We start from the raw sequence: 19,378 nt of genomic DNA on the forward strand, positions 1-19,378 counted from the left end.
TATAAATATGACTAGAAGGTGCTCTATCTGACTGTGTCAGATAATAACTGGTCAAATCTAAATACTGCAACCAAATCATTAATGTGTAAGTATTTTTTTTGTATATTTTTCTCTGTACTGTGTGTGGAAAGCCAAGGAGAGACCCATTTTAATTATTCAAATGGCTGCAGTATTGAATAAACCTCATGAGTTGCAGCAATCTATCAGGCAACTGAAGTCATTCTCATGGTGAAATATCATCTTAAATAAATTAATAGGCAGAAGCATTTACCTGAATCCCAATAAGTTGATTTGCAGAATGCTGTGCAGATATTGCAGAAAAATGCAGACAGGCATTACCTGTTTGCGAAGCTGCACTCTTCATTAGCACTGAGCCTTGCCTTTTTATTGATGCACTGCAACAAAATGAGGCAAAAGCTAGTTTGCATTAATGAGGCCAGCAATCAATTATGTGGATTTATAATTCTGACACACTGTCTTTGATCTGCAGCATTCCTAACTCAAACATGACTGCTGAAATGTTGACTTTATGTAAAAAAAAAAAAAGGTCAGAATTACAAAAGGCAGATTTTAACTATATTGTGGGTTAGGCTGGAACAGTTTCTTTTCATGCTCCCCATTGACTCCAAGTTAGCAGCACATTAAGGATGCATGTCAGTGCTTTCATTAATCAAAGACTGTGAGCAAAAAGCACATAAGCAGCCATTAAGATTGCCCTGGATGTTGTGGAAACCAGGAGAATCTAAATTACTTTCAGGCTTTGGGGGAACCTGATCCAGATGTGGGAGGACTAAATGAGTCCTTAGGATTGATTTTTATTGCAGTGGAGTGTGGGCGTAGCCATGGACATTACGGTATTTCCATTTGTCGAGTCGGATACCAAACACAGCAGGAACTGGCTTCAAGCAAATGTATTACACTTGAAAACCAAATTTTAAAAGTTTTTGCAAACCCCTTTTAAGACTGAATTTTCATATCGCTTCAGTTATGCCTTTGCAGTGCTATGAACTGCTGAAATGGAATAAAACAATACCTGTACAAAAGGAAGCCCTTTGATCCATGCTTCTGATATGCAGATTGCAACCCATTTTGCTGAGGTGATGACATTTGGATAAGGTGAATGCTGCAGACAGATATTGTGTCTTTCAAATGAGAAAAAATTAACTATTACATGGTGATTTATCATCATTATAAAACTTCTATCCAAAGAATTGCTTACACTTCTCACTGTTTATCAGTTTTAAAATGGAGTTCTATAGAGTCCTATTGAGACATTCTACTGTTGGGAATGTGTTATATAGAGTATTATACATGGTGTTGTGCAAGCTGAGATAACACCAGGAGTGGGCTTCCTGTCTCTTTATCAGATCATATTTAGCCTTTTGTACTGTATATATAAATGTACAACTTTGGCAATTATTGAAGGAATTTCTATGTGATTCACAACCAGTACCATGACATTCTTGATGGTTGTGTCACACTGTCCGTAACCACTGTTCATTATAAACTTCAGAAACTTTTGAAAATATTGTCACAGAATAAAATCTAAATGAAGAAGCATTCTTGCATTGGAAATATGCTAAGTGGGCTTCTGGCTGGGTACATTCCCTGTTAGAACTCTTCATTTTACAAACTCTACATTCTACCCAGCTATGAAAATCAATAATCCAATTATGTTTCCCATATAGTGGACTGTTATTTTAATGTTATTTTCAGGATCCAATTGTGCACTATTTGTTTTGACACAGGGTCTGAGTGGTGCATTGCTTTGAATCTGGAACCACGATGAAGTAGCAGTGGTTGTACATGCACATTGTAATACAGTACTGCTGGATTTCTGTTTCTTTTAGTTTCCTCTAAATGTCATGCTTAATATTAATACCACAAAATAACAATAATCACGTATAAGCATAATCTGTTTCTTTTCTAGGTTTCCCTGGGATTCCAAACAACAAACCGCCAGAATCAACTGGGCAATAAAATAATGATGTTAAAATACCAATTCATATTTTGTTGGATGCAGGCTGCTAAGATTCTCGTAGTGTTGTCATTTGCAGAGGTCATGTTTTAAACCTGAAACACGCCTCTGGTACTTTGATGCGGGATCGTGGCAGTCTTGCGGCTGATTAGTCCCTTTGGGGAACGCTGTGCAGCATTTCATTGCATTACTGTTTTAAATAAAGTCGTTCTTCTCTATTTTGGATGCTCATTGGTCTGGAATAGCTTTAGCTAACAGAAGAAACATCTCCAGAATATCTTTACCCCAGTGAAGGAGTTGAGAGGATACTGGGATAAGACTCTAAACCCACTTCTAAACGTACATATTTATAGCTATCTAGCCATCAGAACTTTTAGAAATGCAGGCCTTAAGATGAATCTAAAAATGTATGAGCTTTGTATTAATGCTAATAACTATTAATAACCAAGTGTAACTGACTGTTTTCCTCCTAGCAGTGCAGGTACATTTTAATAATTGACACATGCAATCTTGGCAGGATTTTGAACAGGATCAGCAGAAAGTGTCAGGGACAAAGAGGAGAGTCATATCTCTTTTTTATTGTTGATGATATTATTACAGTGCTCCCCCCTTTTATAACGCTGTAGTCGGGAGCCATAGTTAAGAGACCGTGCTATTTGTGTTCTGCCTTATAAGGAGAATACTAGTGTTAGTGTAATGGCATTATGGGGCAAAGGGGAGCCATGACCGTACTAATCTGATCCGCAGTATAAAGGGCTGCCTTATGAAGGGGGAGCACTGTATTATTATTACTGAAATGGAATTGCATCTTGTGATATTTGGTAACAGCGTATCATTTATTTTATTATTTAAGCAAAATAGATACAGTATATAAAAGCTTTTTCTATCAATTGACACAATGTGTTCCTAAACAAAACCAATTCTTCATACATGCATATCCTGTATGTGGTTAATAGTTTTTAGCTACTACAAACATTTTGTTTTTATAAAAACATTTGAAAGCATGAATGAATATCTTTTCATTGAGGGTTAATTATTTCAGTAGTTAATTATACTTATGTGTTTCACTGAAATTCAGAAAAAAGCCATTTTTTACATGCACCAAACAATTTTTTCCCAGTGCCCAAAGCACTTAGAGGTCATAGTTTGATCTAATATAGGTTATTTTTCTAAGCAAATCTTTTGAATAAATAATGATTTGCGTTTGAGTGAAAGGGGCGATCAATCAGGTTGGGCTGTCAAATCTGCATTAAGAGCTTTTAACGCTATTTTTTGCAGAGTGCGTCATCCTTCAAATTACAGGTCTGTTTGTATTTCAGTTTGAGTAGCACAATCAATACTTGCACTGATCAAAGCCAGCTGTTGAGATTCATTTCTATCAAAATGATAAATGTGGGCTTGGTATTCCTTTTAGCTCTTCAACATGTATAAACAAATGTTTTGAATAACAGCTCTGTAGTGTAATATGATCCACACAGCCCTAAAAACCCTAGCTTGCCTCATGAGCAATGAGGCATTTAACACGCTAGGAATAAATTGCATACTGGCAAGGGCCGCTGAGGATTGTTATTGGAAGCAGTTACAGCCTGCACATGGAAACTCCCCCTGGGGCTAACACTGTTTGGCATTTGCTGCAAAAATGAACAGAGAGGCTTTCAATCAGATTTGAATGGAGTCTTCCAGATACCCTCCCTTTATCTGTGTAGGGAAGTAAATGAATGGAGGGAGCCTTGTCAATGGGGGAGGGGGGGTTCTCAGTCAGGCAATATGATATCCAATATGGTTTTTCCTGCATCTCCATGGGGAAAGAGAAGATAACTATTGGTTAAAAAAGATGTGTTATGTTAGGCTAGTGTAAGTCTTAATGAATGTGTTCCTGTCTATCTGGGGTCCTTTCAGCTGAGTGCTCATTTTCATTTAGATGATCGCTAAGGAAATAGATCTTTCCCATTTGTTTGTACAGATGTCGCCAGCATTGTCCGTGCATTGAAGGGAGCTGTTTTTCAGGATGCTTTTTTATGCAAGTACTTTCTCATCTCCATGCCAACCTTTATTGACTGTACAGTACATTGACATATTCAAAATAGCCATTGAAAGTAAAAACCTTGTAGATATTTAAAAGGTCTCCTGAATGTGTTACATTTTAAAACTAGTAAACACAGACTTGAATGGATGGTCCTAAAGGGTCTAGTTTCTAAAAATATACATATACCAAGTAAAACTGAACCTTGATTCAGCTGTTTGCTGTTTGCTGTTTTGCATTGAGATATGTCGTTTGACAGTAAGTTTACAGGAATGTGTTTATTTGGCCTCTCTATTAACTAGGAAACACCCTGGAGGAATCTGGACAGGAAGACTTAAACTACCTATCCACATCTAAGCAATAACAAGATTGTTTCAAAATGGCTGAATGCATGTTCTTTTTTAGTGAGTGATTTACCCTGTGCTGAGTTTTAATTTAGTTTTTTTATTTCTAAGCTGTATCGCTGTGACAACATGCGGCATGTGCATAATATAATTAGCCTGGAATTGCATACAGTATAATATAAAGTCCATCTTTGGTTCATTTAATCTAGCCTGTATTCAATATGAATAATGTAATCGTTCAGCATAACATTCTGTTCAATTGTAATGAAAGCTTATTCAGGTAATAAGGTTACCTTCAAATGGCCAGTTAATTAAAACCTATTTTGGGGATTATTATATTCTCTGTTTCATTGACCGAGAGAACATTGTCTTGGGTATAAGTCTTTTAGCAGCAGATGATTTTATGAGAAATCCAGAAGACCACGTTTTCTGTGGTAGCGCTTGTAGAAAAAAAATTCGGCAAGTCCATTTATATGGTAGCAGCAGTTGTATTTAAATGTTTACACATGTGTATTGGAAATTGCTCAGTAAATCCATCAGATTGGCATGCCTTTTAATAATGACTATTCTACATATGGAAATAAAGTATGGAACACAATCTTGCAATGAATGTTGATCCTCATGGATCTGATGAAGTGTAGAGATCTTGATTAATTTTACACAGAATGAGAGGAAGTGTTGCTGTTTCTGAATTGATTGTCCTGTATTGTTCAGCACATCCTGTATATTATCAATACAGTTAGTTAATAAAGTGGGATATTCATGAAACTAGTTTATATTTATAATGGTGTCTTTAACAACAGCATACATAATATTTCTTGCATTCATAACTTGTGTTGAATCCAAAAGACTTTAAAATACATTTCCTAACTAAGTCTGTGAATGTGTAGTGAATACCATGGCTTCCACATATTTTCCCTTCACCCTTTTCCCTGGTCACAGGTTTTAAAAAAATAAAAAGAGCACACTGCACTAATTATGTGGTAGTTTGAAAGTTTTTAAGGCAGCTGCTTGAAATAGTGTGGTTCAAAGGTCAACACTAACCCAAGTGCATGTTTTTTTTTTTTTTTTTTTTTTTGTTACATGAAATGTAACTGGATACCCTGTCAGAGATTCCTCTGTTGTAAACAACCATTTGACATCAATATGATGGATGGGGGAAGGGGCTGTTGAGGTCACCACTGAGCTGAAGGCTTAAGAAGGAAGCAGCGGCGCAGTTTCATTCTGATCACTGAAGCTTTTACTGCTTTATGAACGGCATACATCATCAAGAGTTTGGTTGAAAGGGGGGCGTGGTGTTTGAGTCTAAATTCTCCTTTGATATTTTAGAAAGGAGACAGGTCATGGTATTTGCGTGGCTTGAAAGGTCAGAATATCTCAAACCAATTGTATATGTGTTTTTTTTCTGTCAGTGGAAAGACAATGTGAAAACCCCACACTGCAGAGGGGTCTGGGAATCTTTTGTGTCGAGAGTTGAGCTAGCCTATGGTTTTGGGCGGGATTGCAAAGGCAAAATACTTTTTCCATGTAAGCCAAGCAGAATTCAAATACCTCACAAGCAATATTCACACAGCCCTCCAATGAATTATCTCATATATATATATATATATATATATATATATATATATATATATATATATATATATTAGTAAATTAATTTAGTCGTTTGTAAAAAAAAAAAAGGGGGGGGGGGACGGGACTTGAAATTTGATATATTGGCTTCATCATGCAGGTTCCATATATTTTAGCAATACTGAAATTTGTTACATAGGCATGCAAGACAACCAGATCTCTGGCTAAAACATTTTGCATTGCATTCAGTGATTTTCATAAAATGACATATTTCTGTCCAGTGTGTGTCTTCTGTTACATGTATCCTCCATGTTGTTTCATGTTCAGTTCATTTAAATGATGCGCCTCAGTAAATTCTAACCCATTCGGCTGATTTCAAATTCAAAACAGTCTAAACCTGTGAACTAGAAGTAACATTATTTATCCTCCTGTCACCCAATCCACTTAGCTCTTCAGCCACCGGTAAGTGAAAACAGGTTAGCTCCAACCCTCAGTGGTGCCATTATTTAGGGCTGTGATTATAAGTAGCACATTGATACTGGTGTATAATCGAGCACACGTTTTATATGCTCCAAAATGGTTTGCCATTTTAGCTTTCTCTCCCCAAGAGTATGAGAATAGGTTAGCTTGCTGCTGGGATGTTAAAAACAATACTTTACCTTGAAAGAAAGCTTAATTGGATTAGTATAAATGAAAGAAATAACAACACTTGTATCTGTTGTGCTTTATTTTATAAGGGTGAATTAACAGTAATGTAATATTGTATTTATTCCTCAGGTTGATACTCGGTTAAAGCTGATCTTTCAATGTCTTGCACTTAGCATTTATTCAAGGTTGTTGGTGATTTTTTTAAACCTAAATGGGACCCTGTGTTTTTAAATCTATATGGACACTAAACATGAAACATTGGTAAAGCCTTGAAAGACTCCATCAGAAAGTCACTAAACATCAAAGGGATATTTGAATAGAACAACCCCTGTAGCCATTCTAAAATGCATTCTGTATCTACATCAATTTGGAAAAACAGTTTTCAAACTAAAATAAATCAATCAAGGCATACAGTATATAAAGAACTTCATGGCAGTGCTCAAAGTGAATTGCCTCTTTGAGATGTGTAATCACCTAAAGAATTCATTGAAGGTATCTTACTGTGCCGAGTGCATCATAGTAGCAGGAGCCACTGCAAGACATTTTATTTTATGTTTATATATTGGATACTCAACAGAGGAAAGCACATTGCTCAAAATAATCCATGCTGATGGTGGCATTTATAGTCTGATGACATGGAGAGCAGTATTTCTCAAAATCCACGGCTTGTGTTAAGAAATTCTGTTTGACAAAGAAAGAAAAAATTACAATAGCAGTACAGAGATGTACTGTTCCTTTCTACTTAATTGACTTGATAACTACATAACCAAGTATACAGCAAGCCTTTCATTTTAATAATTTAAATTTAAATAAATCCCTAATTTAATGGTTGGGTTCATGTCCTATTTAATATATTTGCAGAAAGCATGGGCAAGTTATGCAATTGCTAATCCTGTTAGAAACGCTTTTTATAAAGGTTCATAAATATCCAAGGTAAACATGACATAATTTAGGTTAACAATGCTATTATCCATATGACAGATTAATGTATTTGATTACATTTCTAATGTATTTTGACACTATATGAAAAAACACATAATAGCCATTATTTTTTGTATTTATGTTACATTATATTATATTATATTATATTATATTATATTATATTATATAAGCCTGCTTTCATATGATTTTATATACAATATTCATTGGTTTCTAGAAAAGTGTTTTTTTTTTTTTTTTTTTAAATCATGCTTTGCTATGCTAACATGATGATGCCCCCAAACCCTGCAAAATGGTTTCCATGGTTTCCATGAAGCCCAGCCAATAGCAAATGAATAATACAGCATTCCAAGCTGTGCATGATTCGGTCATTTGACTCAAACAATATTTATCAGGGGTTTATCTTTTTTGTTCAATGCATTTTTAAATATGTCAACTGCAAGGTATATTCGTCACTTTGAGATGCTTCAAAAAACAACTACCATAATAACAGTAAACAAGAAACCAAAAATAATACTCAATGATCTGTGCTGTACATAATGAGTAGCTTAGTGCTGCCTTATTTGATCAAATAAAAAAAAAAAACAGTTATTTTTTAATTGGAAAGACTACAGCAGCTTCATGAGTTTGGTTTCCTACAGCAACCTGTCTCTTGTGTTAGTAACCAGACTTATTTAAGCAGCTTTCAACAATCATCAGATATATTTACCAAACTACCTTCTGTGATTAATTAAAGCACACATATGTTAAATCTACCTTTATAAAGGCTGAGTTTCTGTAAAAACAAGTTAACACTTCTAGCTTGCTTCCATGGACAGACAACTCAAGTTGACTCGAGTGCTCTTGAACTGGTCTGAATTCTCCCAGAACATGAGTTGACGGACAGCTCGAGTTGATGGTGTAAAACAAGGCGTTTCCATGCTTTCCAAGTTACCCGAGTTATCATGTGAGGTGGGCAGGAAATACTTGCGAGTTAAAGGTCAAGATGTGCATTCGCTGCAGATGGTATTATAGTCAAATTGTCAATGATTTAAAAGATAGATCCATCTAGATATTCTTTCACATTTGTTTCACGCAGTACATATACCTCTGGCAGACTGGTATGCAGAACAGGGAAAGAAGTGCTAGAGACAAGGGAAATAATGTGTCAGATGTCAAAGTGGATATGAGAATGGCTGTGATTAAGCCAATTTGCTGAAAACATAAAAAGTAGACTGGACATTTCGATCCAAGGATTAAACAAAACTGGAATTGATCTGATGTGATCAGAAACCCAGAGGCACTGTAAACTGCGCCTGCTACTGTAGTAGGACTGTTCTTTTTTATGTTAAGCATTTTTCGTGTTCCTTTTTTTTTTTTTTACAAGGGTTTAATTAACAGCCAAAATTGTTTATACCAGACATATTAGAAAGTCTATAACAAAATGGTTGATTTTTATTGTAAATATTACTAATGACATCTGCTGTCCAGACATCTCAAAGTCCATAAACAAAACAAAACGTTAAAATAAATTAGTTCTGCAAAACAAAGATTTTACCAGTGCTTGCTAATCTAACTGATTAGAAGGCCTTCTTTGTTGTTCTCCAAGTTGTTGCAATGACATTGTAGATGCTAGTATAAAAGGTTACTGTAAATTAGATACTGTTTTAGCAGACATTTCATTAAGTAAACATTTATTTGAATCTTTTTTGGAATATGGCATGTTTAATGTAAGTGTTTTAGATCATTACTGTAGTAATAGTTTAAAGACATTTCATAAAATACTGGAAGAGGTACACAAGTCATATGCGTCACTGCCATGTATTCATTTAAATGAGGGAACCTGGATTTCTAATTGCTGTGTGATGTCCCTAGATACTTCCATAATTATACAAATATTTGTATTAAATATTAGACATTTCATATATCTTAGTGAGCACCTTGTCACGAGGCAATTTTAATTAAGCCTTTACGTGACCTGCACAGCCTACCATGCTGTTGTAAGCTAATTTTAAAAGACCAGAAAATGTTTGCTCTAGGTCAGAGCCTCCTTTTAAAAACTAATACTGTTTATATGTCAGACACATACTGTGACACTGTTTGCCACTGCAGACTCTATACTGTATTTGCAACTCTTTTTCTTCCGATGACATTACCTCTGTAAATAAGTGAGGCAAGGTCACTGAGACATGTCAAGCATCATTTGTTTCTCATTAAGAATGATTGTTACACTAGATTACAACTTTGGCATGGCAGTATCCTTTGTTGTTGTTTCAATTCTATGATTTTACAGTTTAAAGCATATGTTAAAGCACAGGAAAACACATTAGGCTGTATTAATGACATAATGAAGATCCCTAAACAATATATTAAAACTTCATAAGATTTTGGATTTCTTTTCTATTTGCACATGAAACAAGTTATACATATATTCAAGTCGTCTAAAAAGGCTGGTAACTGTTAGACAGTGATTTGTGATTTTGTGCTGCTGGCAGTTTCTGACGTCCGAGTGATTTATGACACTCCATTACATTACTTGCTTAACCGTAACTCTTGATGAAGTATTTGCTCTTCGTATTAACTTTGGGATGACCTGCGATGAAAATAGCAGAAGGCTAGTTCTTCACGGGTTAAATACTTGGCACACTTACTGTATATGTTAAAGTATTCTAGTCAGCGCTGCTGCTGCTGCTGCAGAGATGATTGGCATGCTTGCCAGACTTTGTCTGTAGTGGCTCGATTTCAGTACAGCACTGGAGGATTAATTGTGCTTTTGAAGCATGACCTTTGCATTCTGGGCACGACTCAGTGTGAAATATCCAGGTCATCCTTTCATCCCCCTGTGTGAGGGCACATTGACAGAAGCTGTGTTAAACTTTTTTTAAGATGGCAAGATTATTATTATTTTTTGCATCTCTAAGATGCAGCCAGTGACACGAAATGAAATGGGAACAGATGTTGCAAAGGCTATATTATCCTTGAGTGTAAAAGTACATACTTACCCAGGAAATATCTCCTTTCTTAAAACAGAAAGAAAATGACTTATACTATAATATTTGGAACTCATGAAGATCTTTCACCTTTAGAGCAACCTTTGAGTGGCTTCTTTGTTCAGTACATTTTTTTCCACACATGATGGAAAAACAGAATATTTGAATATTAGCCTTTGATTGATTCAATTCCCTGTTAGTGCCTTATATTCTGGGATGTAGCCAACTAATACAGGATAAGTTCTCTGGAATTTATGTTCCTGTAGTTTTCCTTTAACAGTACGTCCAGAATAGAGCATGCTTACCTTTATGCACAATCAAACTTGCTTAGAAACCATAGTAATTGGCTTTCTAAGAGACTGAAATAGCCATTGTTTCAGCATCCAATGATTGTAAACCCTGGGAGGGTATAGATCAAACCTCACTATGGTAGTTTATAAATACTATATTTCAGTTGACGTTTGCAAATGCCCATCATATCCCCAAAGTTTTGCTGTTGTAAAAAACTTCACATCCTGACTTAAACACACAAATTTTCATATAGAAAAAAAGAAAATACATTTTCTGGATGAATCGTATATTGTAGGTTTTGCCTGGCACTTGTTATCATTGTTGCCCTGGCCTTGTATACTTGTATTTGAAGGGCATATCCATTTATGAAATACATTTTCACATGATCAGATTAAAAGGTGTGTTCCCAGTCTCTGCTCTTTCTTATTGATTAATGACTGATACGGTATTCATGGTATTGATATATCGTAAATCTAAATCCAATACATTGAAAAAGGCATTTTGAATTTCACCTGGAAAGTTTATTATGGCAAGTCGTTTTTATTTTTAAATTTAAATTCATTCCCCTGGTGGATTTGCTTCTTCAGAGTAGATACTTTTAAGCTGAGAAAGCTTAGGAATAAATTGCTGCTGGCTCACTGATTGTAAAGAGTGATTTCTTTTGAGAAAATCCCTTCACCTTCTTGTACATCAACCCAGTCATCTGTAATGTAGGATGTTTGTCAGTCTTTTGAAATGACATGTCCCATATATCAAGAAGATACTATACTATTATATATATATATATATATATAATATATATATATATATATATTTTTTTTTTTAAAGCACCATTGCTTGAATTAATGGCAGCTGCATATTATTAGCTAAGGCATAATCCAAGGCATGTGAACACATAGTCATAAACATTATCCATATAAAACAATGCTTATTGTATTTGTGTTACAGTAGGTCGAATTAGGCTTCAATTTGTGCACATGCAATTCATCTTCATCTTAACTGGCAGAATGTTTTCAATATGTGCCCGCACTCAATATTAATTTTCATACCTGAGCAGAGATGTAAAATTGAATTAGCAGGTGACTCACAACAGTTTTTTTAGGAAAAAGCTGCAATAACTTGGATTTGATTTTACAATAAACATTGCATCAACTTTCCAGACAGTCTACAAGCACTTTAAATTGCATGATCTAGTTAAGTGCAGTACTTTAAGATTTCAAAAATGCTTTCCATGTCTGTATTTGTGTGTAGCAAGGCCCTGTAATATACTTTAATACACAGTTAAAACACAGTATATTAATCATGTGTTTATCCCAAATTATCCCATTTATTTACATTCAGTTTTTGGGATTGTTTCTGTTTTGATTTAACCATTCCTGATGATGCAATCCTCTGCAGTCGTCTTCTCTCCCCGTCACTTGCAAATGAACATCTAGTCAGATCAAGACTTGTTTTCTGGGATGCGGAATCATAATTTTCCTTAATTTAGTGGTATCATATACTGATGCTCCTTTTTAATCTCTGATAATTAAAAAAAAAAAACTGCTCTAGGCCAAGTCACCTTTGCAGTTCTAAACTGATTGTAATAGGGGCCACATCTTGTAAATCATAAAGCACCCTGTAACAAAATTAGGCATGTTTACAGCAACATGACAACAAAGGAGGAGCCGGCTGCTGTGTTTGTGGTGTGCTTTGCCTAGTGGAGCCTAGCTGATCCAGCAGAATGATCCTAGGAGGACACTAGCCCTAAGACCTGGTTCAATTCATGCAAGAGGACTGAGTTAATTGAGATCATGGGGTATGGCATTGCTCTCAGTATAGCAAACAAAAACGTTCTAGATTTGTAATAAAATTGAAATTGAAACTGTTCATGGTAAAAAAAAAAAATAATAATAAAAAAAAAGCTGCTGTGTGTGTCGCTGGTGCTGCACCTTCCTAAATCTCAGTCAACAAGAATCAATTGGAGACTTTGTATAAAAAGAGTGCTATATAATACCTGTTCATAAATGATTGTGCATAGTATTGTTGTGATTCATCCATTGTTAACATTAAAAGTTGCTGTATGGTAGTGTGACTTACAACAGGAAAAGGTTAAAATAGCTGCAATAAAAGAAAAAATAGACCAGTATTTCAGTATAAAAATTATGACTCATATAGAAATAGTCATTTAAACGCAATTGTCACATCTTCCAAGTCACCTTGTGTTTGTTCAATGAAGGTGACATCTGAACCTAGGTATGCGGTAGTACACAAGGTGGACAAAGGACCTTTTAAATTGAGAATGGAGTGCAGTGATGAAAGAGGGACTGCAGAGCAGCATCAGTATGCAGGTGCTGTCATCTTTTAGATGGTGAATGTCATTTGTTTTCCTCTTCCAGCTCTGGCAGCCTGCTGACTGAATCCTTTCCAGCTTTTGAACCCCCCTCTAGGGGTTCGGGCCAGGCCGAGGTAGCTACCAGCACAGCTGTACAGAAAGCCACTGATGTGCTTCACAACCTTGGCAGACTGAAGAACGAGATGCAAGGCCTGTTGCAGGTAAGAAGAGAAAAGCACTCCTCCCCGCCCACCCTCTCCTTAGGCCAGTGCAATTATTATTATTATTATTATTTATTTCTTAGCAGACGCCCTTATCCAGGGCGACTTACAACTGTTACAAGATAACGCATTATTTTTACATACAATTACATTCTTTTTTACACATTATTTTTACATACAATTACCCATCAACTTTATACAGTTGGGTTTTTACTGGAGCAATCTAGGTAAAGTACCTTGCTCAAGGGTACAGCAGCAGTGTCACCCCACCAGGGATTGAACCCACAACCCTCCGGTCAAGAGTCCAGAGCCCTAACCACTACTCCACACTGCTGCCTCAAATGCAAATCTAATAGTTAAAATATGTTTTCATGTCTCATGGCTATTGTGAGTCATGGAGGTTCAGGAGGTGTTTTTTTTTTTTTTTTTTTTTTTTAATTAAATCACCCGTTTGGCAACTGAAAGTGAATGTCAGAACAATATGGAAAAGTTTTGAATGTTGTGCTCACTTACATTGATTCACAGTTTATTCACGAGAAAGCCATGTTGACAGTAAATTGTATATACAAACTAACAAGCCCCTTCGCAAATTCACCAGCCTCAAACCTGCAATTTCACATACAAAGGGTTACAATAAATTAGGAGTGTGATACTGAAAGAGCAGAGAATGGAAGCCAAGCAACCCCCACAACAAATCCCCAGGGCGTTTAAGTCAGCAGCCAGATCTTCACAGACATTATAGCCCAGGGTAAAGATTTGTTTTTAATAGAAATGCATAAATAAAACACAGATGAAATCAAAGGGCAAGTTCACTGGCAAATCATAAAATGTAAAGTCGCTGGAAACCCGTAGGGCTAATAAGAAAATCATCTCCTTTAACTTGCAAAAAATATTGAGGTAAAATAAAATACGTTTTTGAATTCTTACATCAAATGCATTGTTTGTGCTACACTTGTATGTACATATACTACCATACACACAGTACTATACAGAATTGTTATTCTGCTGTACTGTGTGTAGGTGTAGTAGCATTGCTATTATCTGCCTGATTTTATCATTGTCTGTTTTAATTATTGTAACTCGCATGAAAGATGTTGGCTTGATTGGGACTGAGTTAGAAATGAAATATCTCCAGTACAATGTAAATTACATACCGCAGAAACACAGATTTTTGGGGGCCAATGTCAACATCAGTACTCAAGTAGAGGAAAAAGACATTGAATTGCACCATAACCTTGATGAGAACTGTGGGTTGTATTTCAATGAAGACGCAGAAGATTTCCTTTTTTTTTATGAATAGATTAGGAAGCCAGCTTCTCTTCACTGCATGCCCATCCTATTTCCATCTATTTAAATCAGAGAGATACATTTATTTTCTGGGCACGGAATTACTACAGTACTTAAAATTCCATCATTCTGGAATCATAAATAAAGAAAAAAAACATGCAAAATTACACATTAGCAATACCATTGTCAATGCAGAGATTTACATAGTTATTGTTTCTATCTGTATGCATTGTGGGTGCTGCAGAACTGGCTTACCGATGATGATGGCCATTATAAGACAGACCTGCACTGCTGTGTAATGCCACTGTTATTTTGTATGTTCTTATCTCACTCTCTCTATCTCTCTTGTTCTTTAGTAAGGAACACACACATTACAGTGAAATGTAGGTCAGCATACAGCTTCTGTGTATGAAATTGATAAAACCTAAAATGGGTCTTTTTGAAACAGAGTCAGCTGTAGTGGTAATGTTTCTTTGTAGAATAATTTAGTTTAGTAATCTAATTAATAGTCATTAATAGACATTTTATAGAAGTAGACCTCACACATTTTCTCAACATTTAATAAGGTAATAATAGTAACTGTATTGAATATTGAAATCTAGAATGAGCTCTTCCAAAATAAAATACACAAAATGATCTTCTATGATACATATTTAGCTGATGTTTTACCATTGTATTATATGTTGTAATATGTTTTTGTAATATTTCATATTAATCTTTTTGGTGTGTACAGAGTAAATCAATGCATTGGTATGTCTGGCCAGGACTGGATATAGATATTATGACTAATTTGGAATAACTGTGGAAAAAAACGGACAGTGTTCAGTGAACCTCCTTTTGAAAGATTGGCGGATCACAAGGTTAAAGAGTTTTGTGTTTTATTTAGGAAGGACAGCAATGGAAACCAAGTGTGCAACACCACTCCAAGGTTGGTTTTTTATTTTATTTTAATTTTTTTTTTAAGATTTGTTGTAATTTATGATTCATAAGTATTGAAATTATACAGCCTGCTCCTAGCCAGCATGCTACAGAGAATGGTCCTGTAATATACTGCATTCTGATTTACATTGCTATACTAATTAATTGTAAAACCTAAATCTAATATATAATACTATGTACTGTAAATACAGAAAATAAATGCTTCCCAATTTCAGTATTATAAAGCCGTTCTCAGTAAACACTGAGGGGGCTTGCTGATGTGTAGCTTGAACCAGCTATTGGAGTTAATTTTATGATTTTCTGAAGACTAATTTATCAGCACACCAACAGTAAACTAAATTAATTATGTATTGACTGATCTTTTTTATAACTTGAATTTACTGCTCCAGCTTCATGACACATTTACAATGGAACAGAGTGTGCAGGCTAGGCAGAACATGAGCCACAAAGCTATCGATCCAACGCCTCTTCAGCAGCCTCTGGTGAGTTTCCATGGCAACCAGCACCTGCTTATCTCGGCTTTTCTCTCCAGCCTTTAATACCTGTTGATTGTCACTGACAAGTTATTGGTGATTTTCTTCTGCACTGAAACTAGATTCACACTAAATGTTCAAGGTGTGAGATAAATGTGTGTGTATTACACAAGGTCCTCAATCTAAACATGTTTGAAGAGTAAAGTGCAATTTGATCCCAATTAACAAAATGTATAACAACATTAACACTAACAATTTGTTTTAAAAAAATTATATAACAAAATAACATATCATGACAGATGTGAAGATAAACGTTCCAATAAAAAGATAAATCATCTGCTTTACTGTAAATATTTTTTTGCTGACCATTTAGAATGCTTTGATTTAGATTAGATTTATTCAAAATGTGGGATCGAGGGCATTATTATGCATAGCCAAAATCTACACAACATTTGAATCATCTAATTTTGACATTTTTGAGTTTTGACATGCTTAATGAGGATTTGACCCTACCCAGTGTGATGTTTCTGCTGTCGGTTTGCATATTTTACTTTGTGACAGATAAACATGCAAAATGACAACCAATAAAAAATAATACCAATGTGACAGAACACAATGAGCTGAATAGCGTGTTTCAAGTCATTTTAATCAGTCTAAAAATAGCAAAGTCGAATAGACGGATACATTATTGATTCCCTGTACGTTAAACAAATCCATAGCGGCTGAATCCTACATTTTGTTAAACATTTTATTTAGTGCTGCACAGTGGAACAGTAATACAGTGATTTCGCTTTGTAAAATGTATCAAGAAGATGTTCAGACAATGGACCACTCATCTAGAACAGGCATGCTTGAAAACACCAGATCAGTTGAATACACCCCATTGTGCCTTGCATGTTAAAGCTTAGGAGGGATATACAAACATATGTACGGAGCATCAAAAGAAACTTATCGCTTATATTTGGATAAAATTCACTAGATGTGATCGAAAAATGACAAACTCTGTTTTAGAGCAGGTGCAGTGACTTTTTATTGTGTTGATTAACAATTGACATCATGAAGATGCTGCAAAATGATCGGTCGATCTTGGGGAGGTGTTGTGACTCTTGGTCTCCCAGTTCGTGGCTTGTCATTGACAGAGTGTGTCTGGTTATACTATCTTGCCAGGTTTAAAATTGCTGCCTGTGAGCACCCAAGACGGCGAGCCACAGTTCGCTGCCCTAGTCCAGCCTCCAACATGCCGATTGCACAAAGGCGCTGCTCTCTTGACAGATGATGTTGTTTCTTTTTGGGTTTTTTTCTGTGATTTTCTTTATTGCTTTTATTGAAGCTTGCAATTCAACAGCTGAAATCACTCCATATCCAGTGTTGAATCAGCTGTCTCACTAATTAGATGATTAAGTGAATATGTTTCAGTCATAGTCACTCAATTGTGTCATGGTCAATGATGAATGATTGAGAATAACGTAGTAGAGATTGACAGCGCATCATAGAGGAAGAATGAACTTCAGGTCATCCAAGTATATGTACCAACAACAGGAGGCCTTCATCCAACAGTGGATTGAAAAAGGCTGCTGATGATAGACAGATAGATAGATAGATAGATAGATATATAGATAGATAGATAGATAGTCCTAATGTGTACAGTAAAACAAACAGAATGTAATGGGAGTCTGAATTGATAAAAGGTAAATACTGCGCTATTAGTTTTAATTCTATTGGATTGATGGATTGAACCTGCCATGTAATCACAAACCAAAATGCTGCAATAATGCAGTTTATTTTTTATATATATTTTAAATGAATGCTTGTAACATCTTTAATAAGTGAAATCCTAACAAAATCACCTACATATATGATTTACACCCCGATAGTGACATTGCTTTGACATTGCTTTCTGTATCCTAAACTGATAGGAAATGTCACAGCCACTGGGATGGAATTGTCAAAAAGATAACAGGTGGAGATAAAACTACTTAGTGTGTGGGTGTGAACTAGATATCTGCCTAGATGTTTATCTAAAATGAGTACTGCTTACCAGCACTCCGGAGGATAAGTAAATCCCCTGGCAACCCAAACAAGAGCGCTCAGCGGGAGCGTCCACACCGAGGAAAAGTGCTTGTATTTCATTTAAGCATTGACGAGAATAAAATGTGGCCCTTTGTTGTGTTAAGGCTTTTTTGTTCTTTCCTCTCATTTAAGTATTTAATTACCATGCTTAGCTCCTTCGCCAAATGAAATACTTCATTTCATTTAGTTGATATATTCTGGACATGAATCTCAGTGTTTAGAATTGCTAAAGATTATTCACTAAATTGCGCAAACTAAATCTCCTCAACGCATTACTCTGAGCTCTTAGCGCTTGTTACCAGTAAATTTTGCATTGTCTTGCTATTCTACTCCTCTTTTTTTAAAGCTGCCTGATACATTGGTTCTGCATATCTGAGCTGCTTACTCCATGTGTCCCTGACCACAGTTTGAGACCAGCAAACAAAGCCTTCTGGTAGTCCCAAGATTCCTAATTAAGAATTATGGTGCCAGGAGTTTGAGCTGTCATGCTTCACAACTTAGGAACTTGGAATGAACAGACAGTCAATAGTTTTAAGTCTAAGCTATTTCGATCAGAATTTTCTTTAACTAGCACTGTTGAGCTTCTGCAGGCTTGTACTTGAAAGACACATTAATACAACTGGTATGGTATGGTATGGTTATTTAATCTGCTCTCCAGTAATCTAATATAGGACAGCGTACCATGTTAAATTCTTCTAATTGTTAAGTTGTAGATCACATAAATATGGCTTGGTTTGGGTTTTGTATTTATTTATTTTAGTTTAGTCCTTGACACTTGAGTCATGTTGCCTGGTTGCTTGGTGACATGGCAGTGTAGACTGTTGGTAGTGTTCCTGGAAAGATAATAACCTAATCAATTACATGAACCTTACAGGATGAATATGTTAATCAGTCATTACGAATGTATTCTGAATCTATATGCACAGTGGGTGTACAGGAAAAGATATTGCAGTGAGTTAGCTTAAGTGCAAGTAACCTTAAACTGGATACTCACCCTTAATGAATACCAAATAACTACTAAAAATATATACATTTATATAACTTTTTTTTTCCTCAATAACTTACCTGCCCCAATGCTCTGTAAATTTGTACTCTTCTGTGCATTAAGCATGGGGACACTGTTTAGGTACAGGAAGACATATAATCATCTTAATAAGAACAGAAGGGAGGCAAATCTGTAAGCTCAGGGTGTGTTATGCAGCTTTTGCAGAAGTCAGGCTTGTTATCAACAGCTGGAAGTCTCAGACAATTTGGGAGGAAGCCAGCTTTGAAGGGCTGCTAACAGTGAGGAGCAGTGAGCTTGAAGACCT

At 35.6% G+C, this 19,378-nt stretch overlaps 1 protein-coding gene across 1 annotated transcript in view; it reads left to right on the forward strand.

Annotated features, from left to right (window-relative positions):
• LOC117422345 (TALPID3 protein-like) overlaps positions 1 to 19,378 on the forward strand; it is an 88,616-nt gene that overhangs the window by 51,522 nt on the left and 17,716 nt on the right. The window contains exons 9-11 of the mRNA XM_058988145.1: positions 13,143 to 13,299; positions 15,473 to 15,514; positions 15,915 to 16,007. Coding sequence (XP_058844128.1) covers positions 13,143 to 13,299; positions 15,473 to 15,514; positions 15,915 to 16,007 — 292 coding nt within the window. The remainder of the gene's footprint in view (positions 1 to 13,142; positions 13,300 to 15,472; positions 15,515 to 15,914; positions 16,008 to 19,378) is intronic.

This window comes from Acipenser ruthenus, chromosome 15 (genome assembly GCF_902713425.1).
Source record: "Acipenser ruthenus chromosome 15, fAciRut3.2 maternal haplotype, whole genome shotgun sequence".
Classification (NCBI taxonomy): domain Eukaryota; kingdom Metazoa; phylum Chordata; class Actinopteri; order Acipenseriformes; family Acipenseridae; genus Acipenser; species Acipenser ruthenus.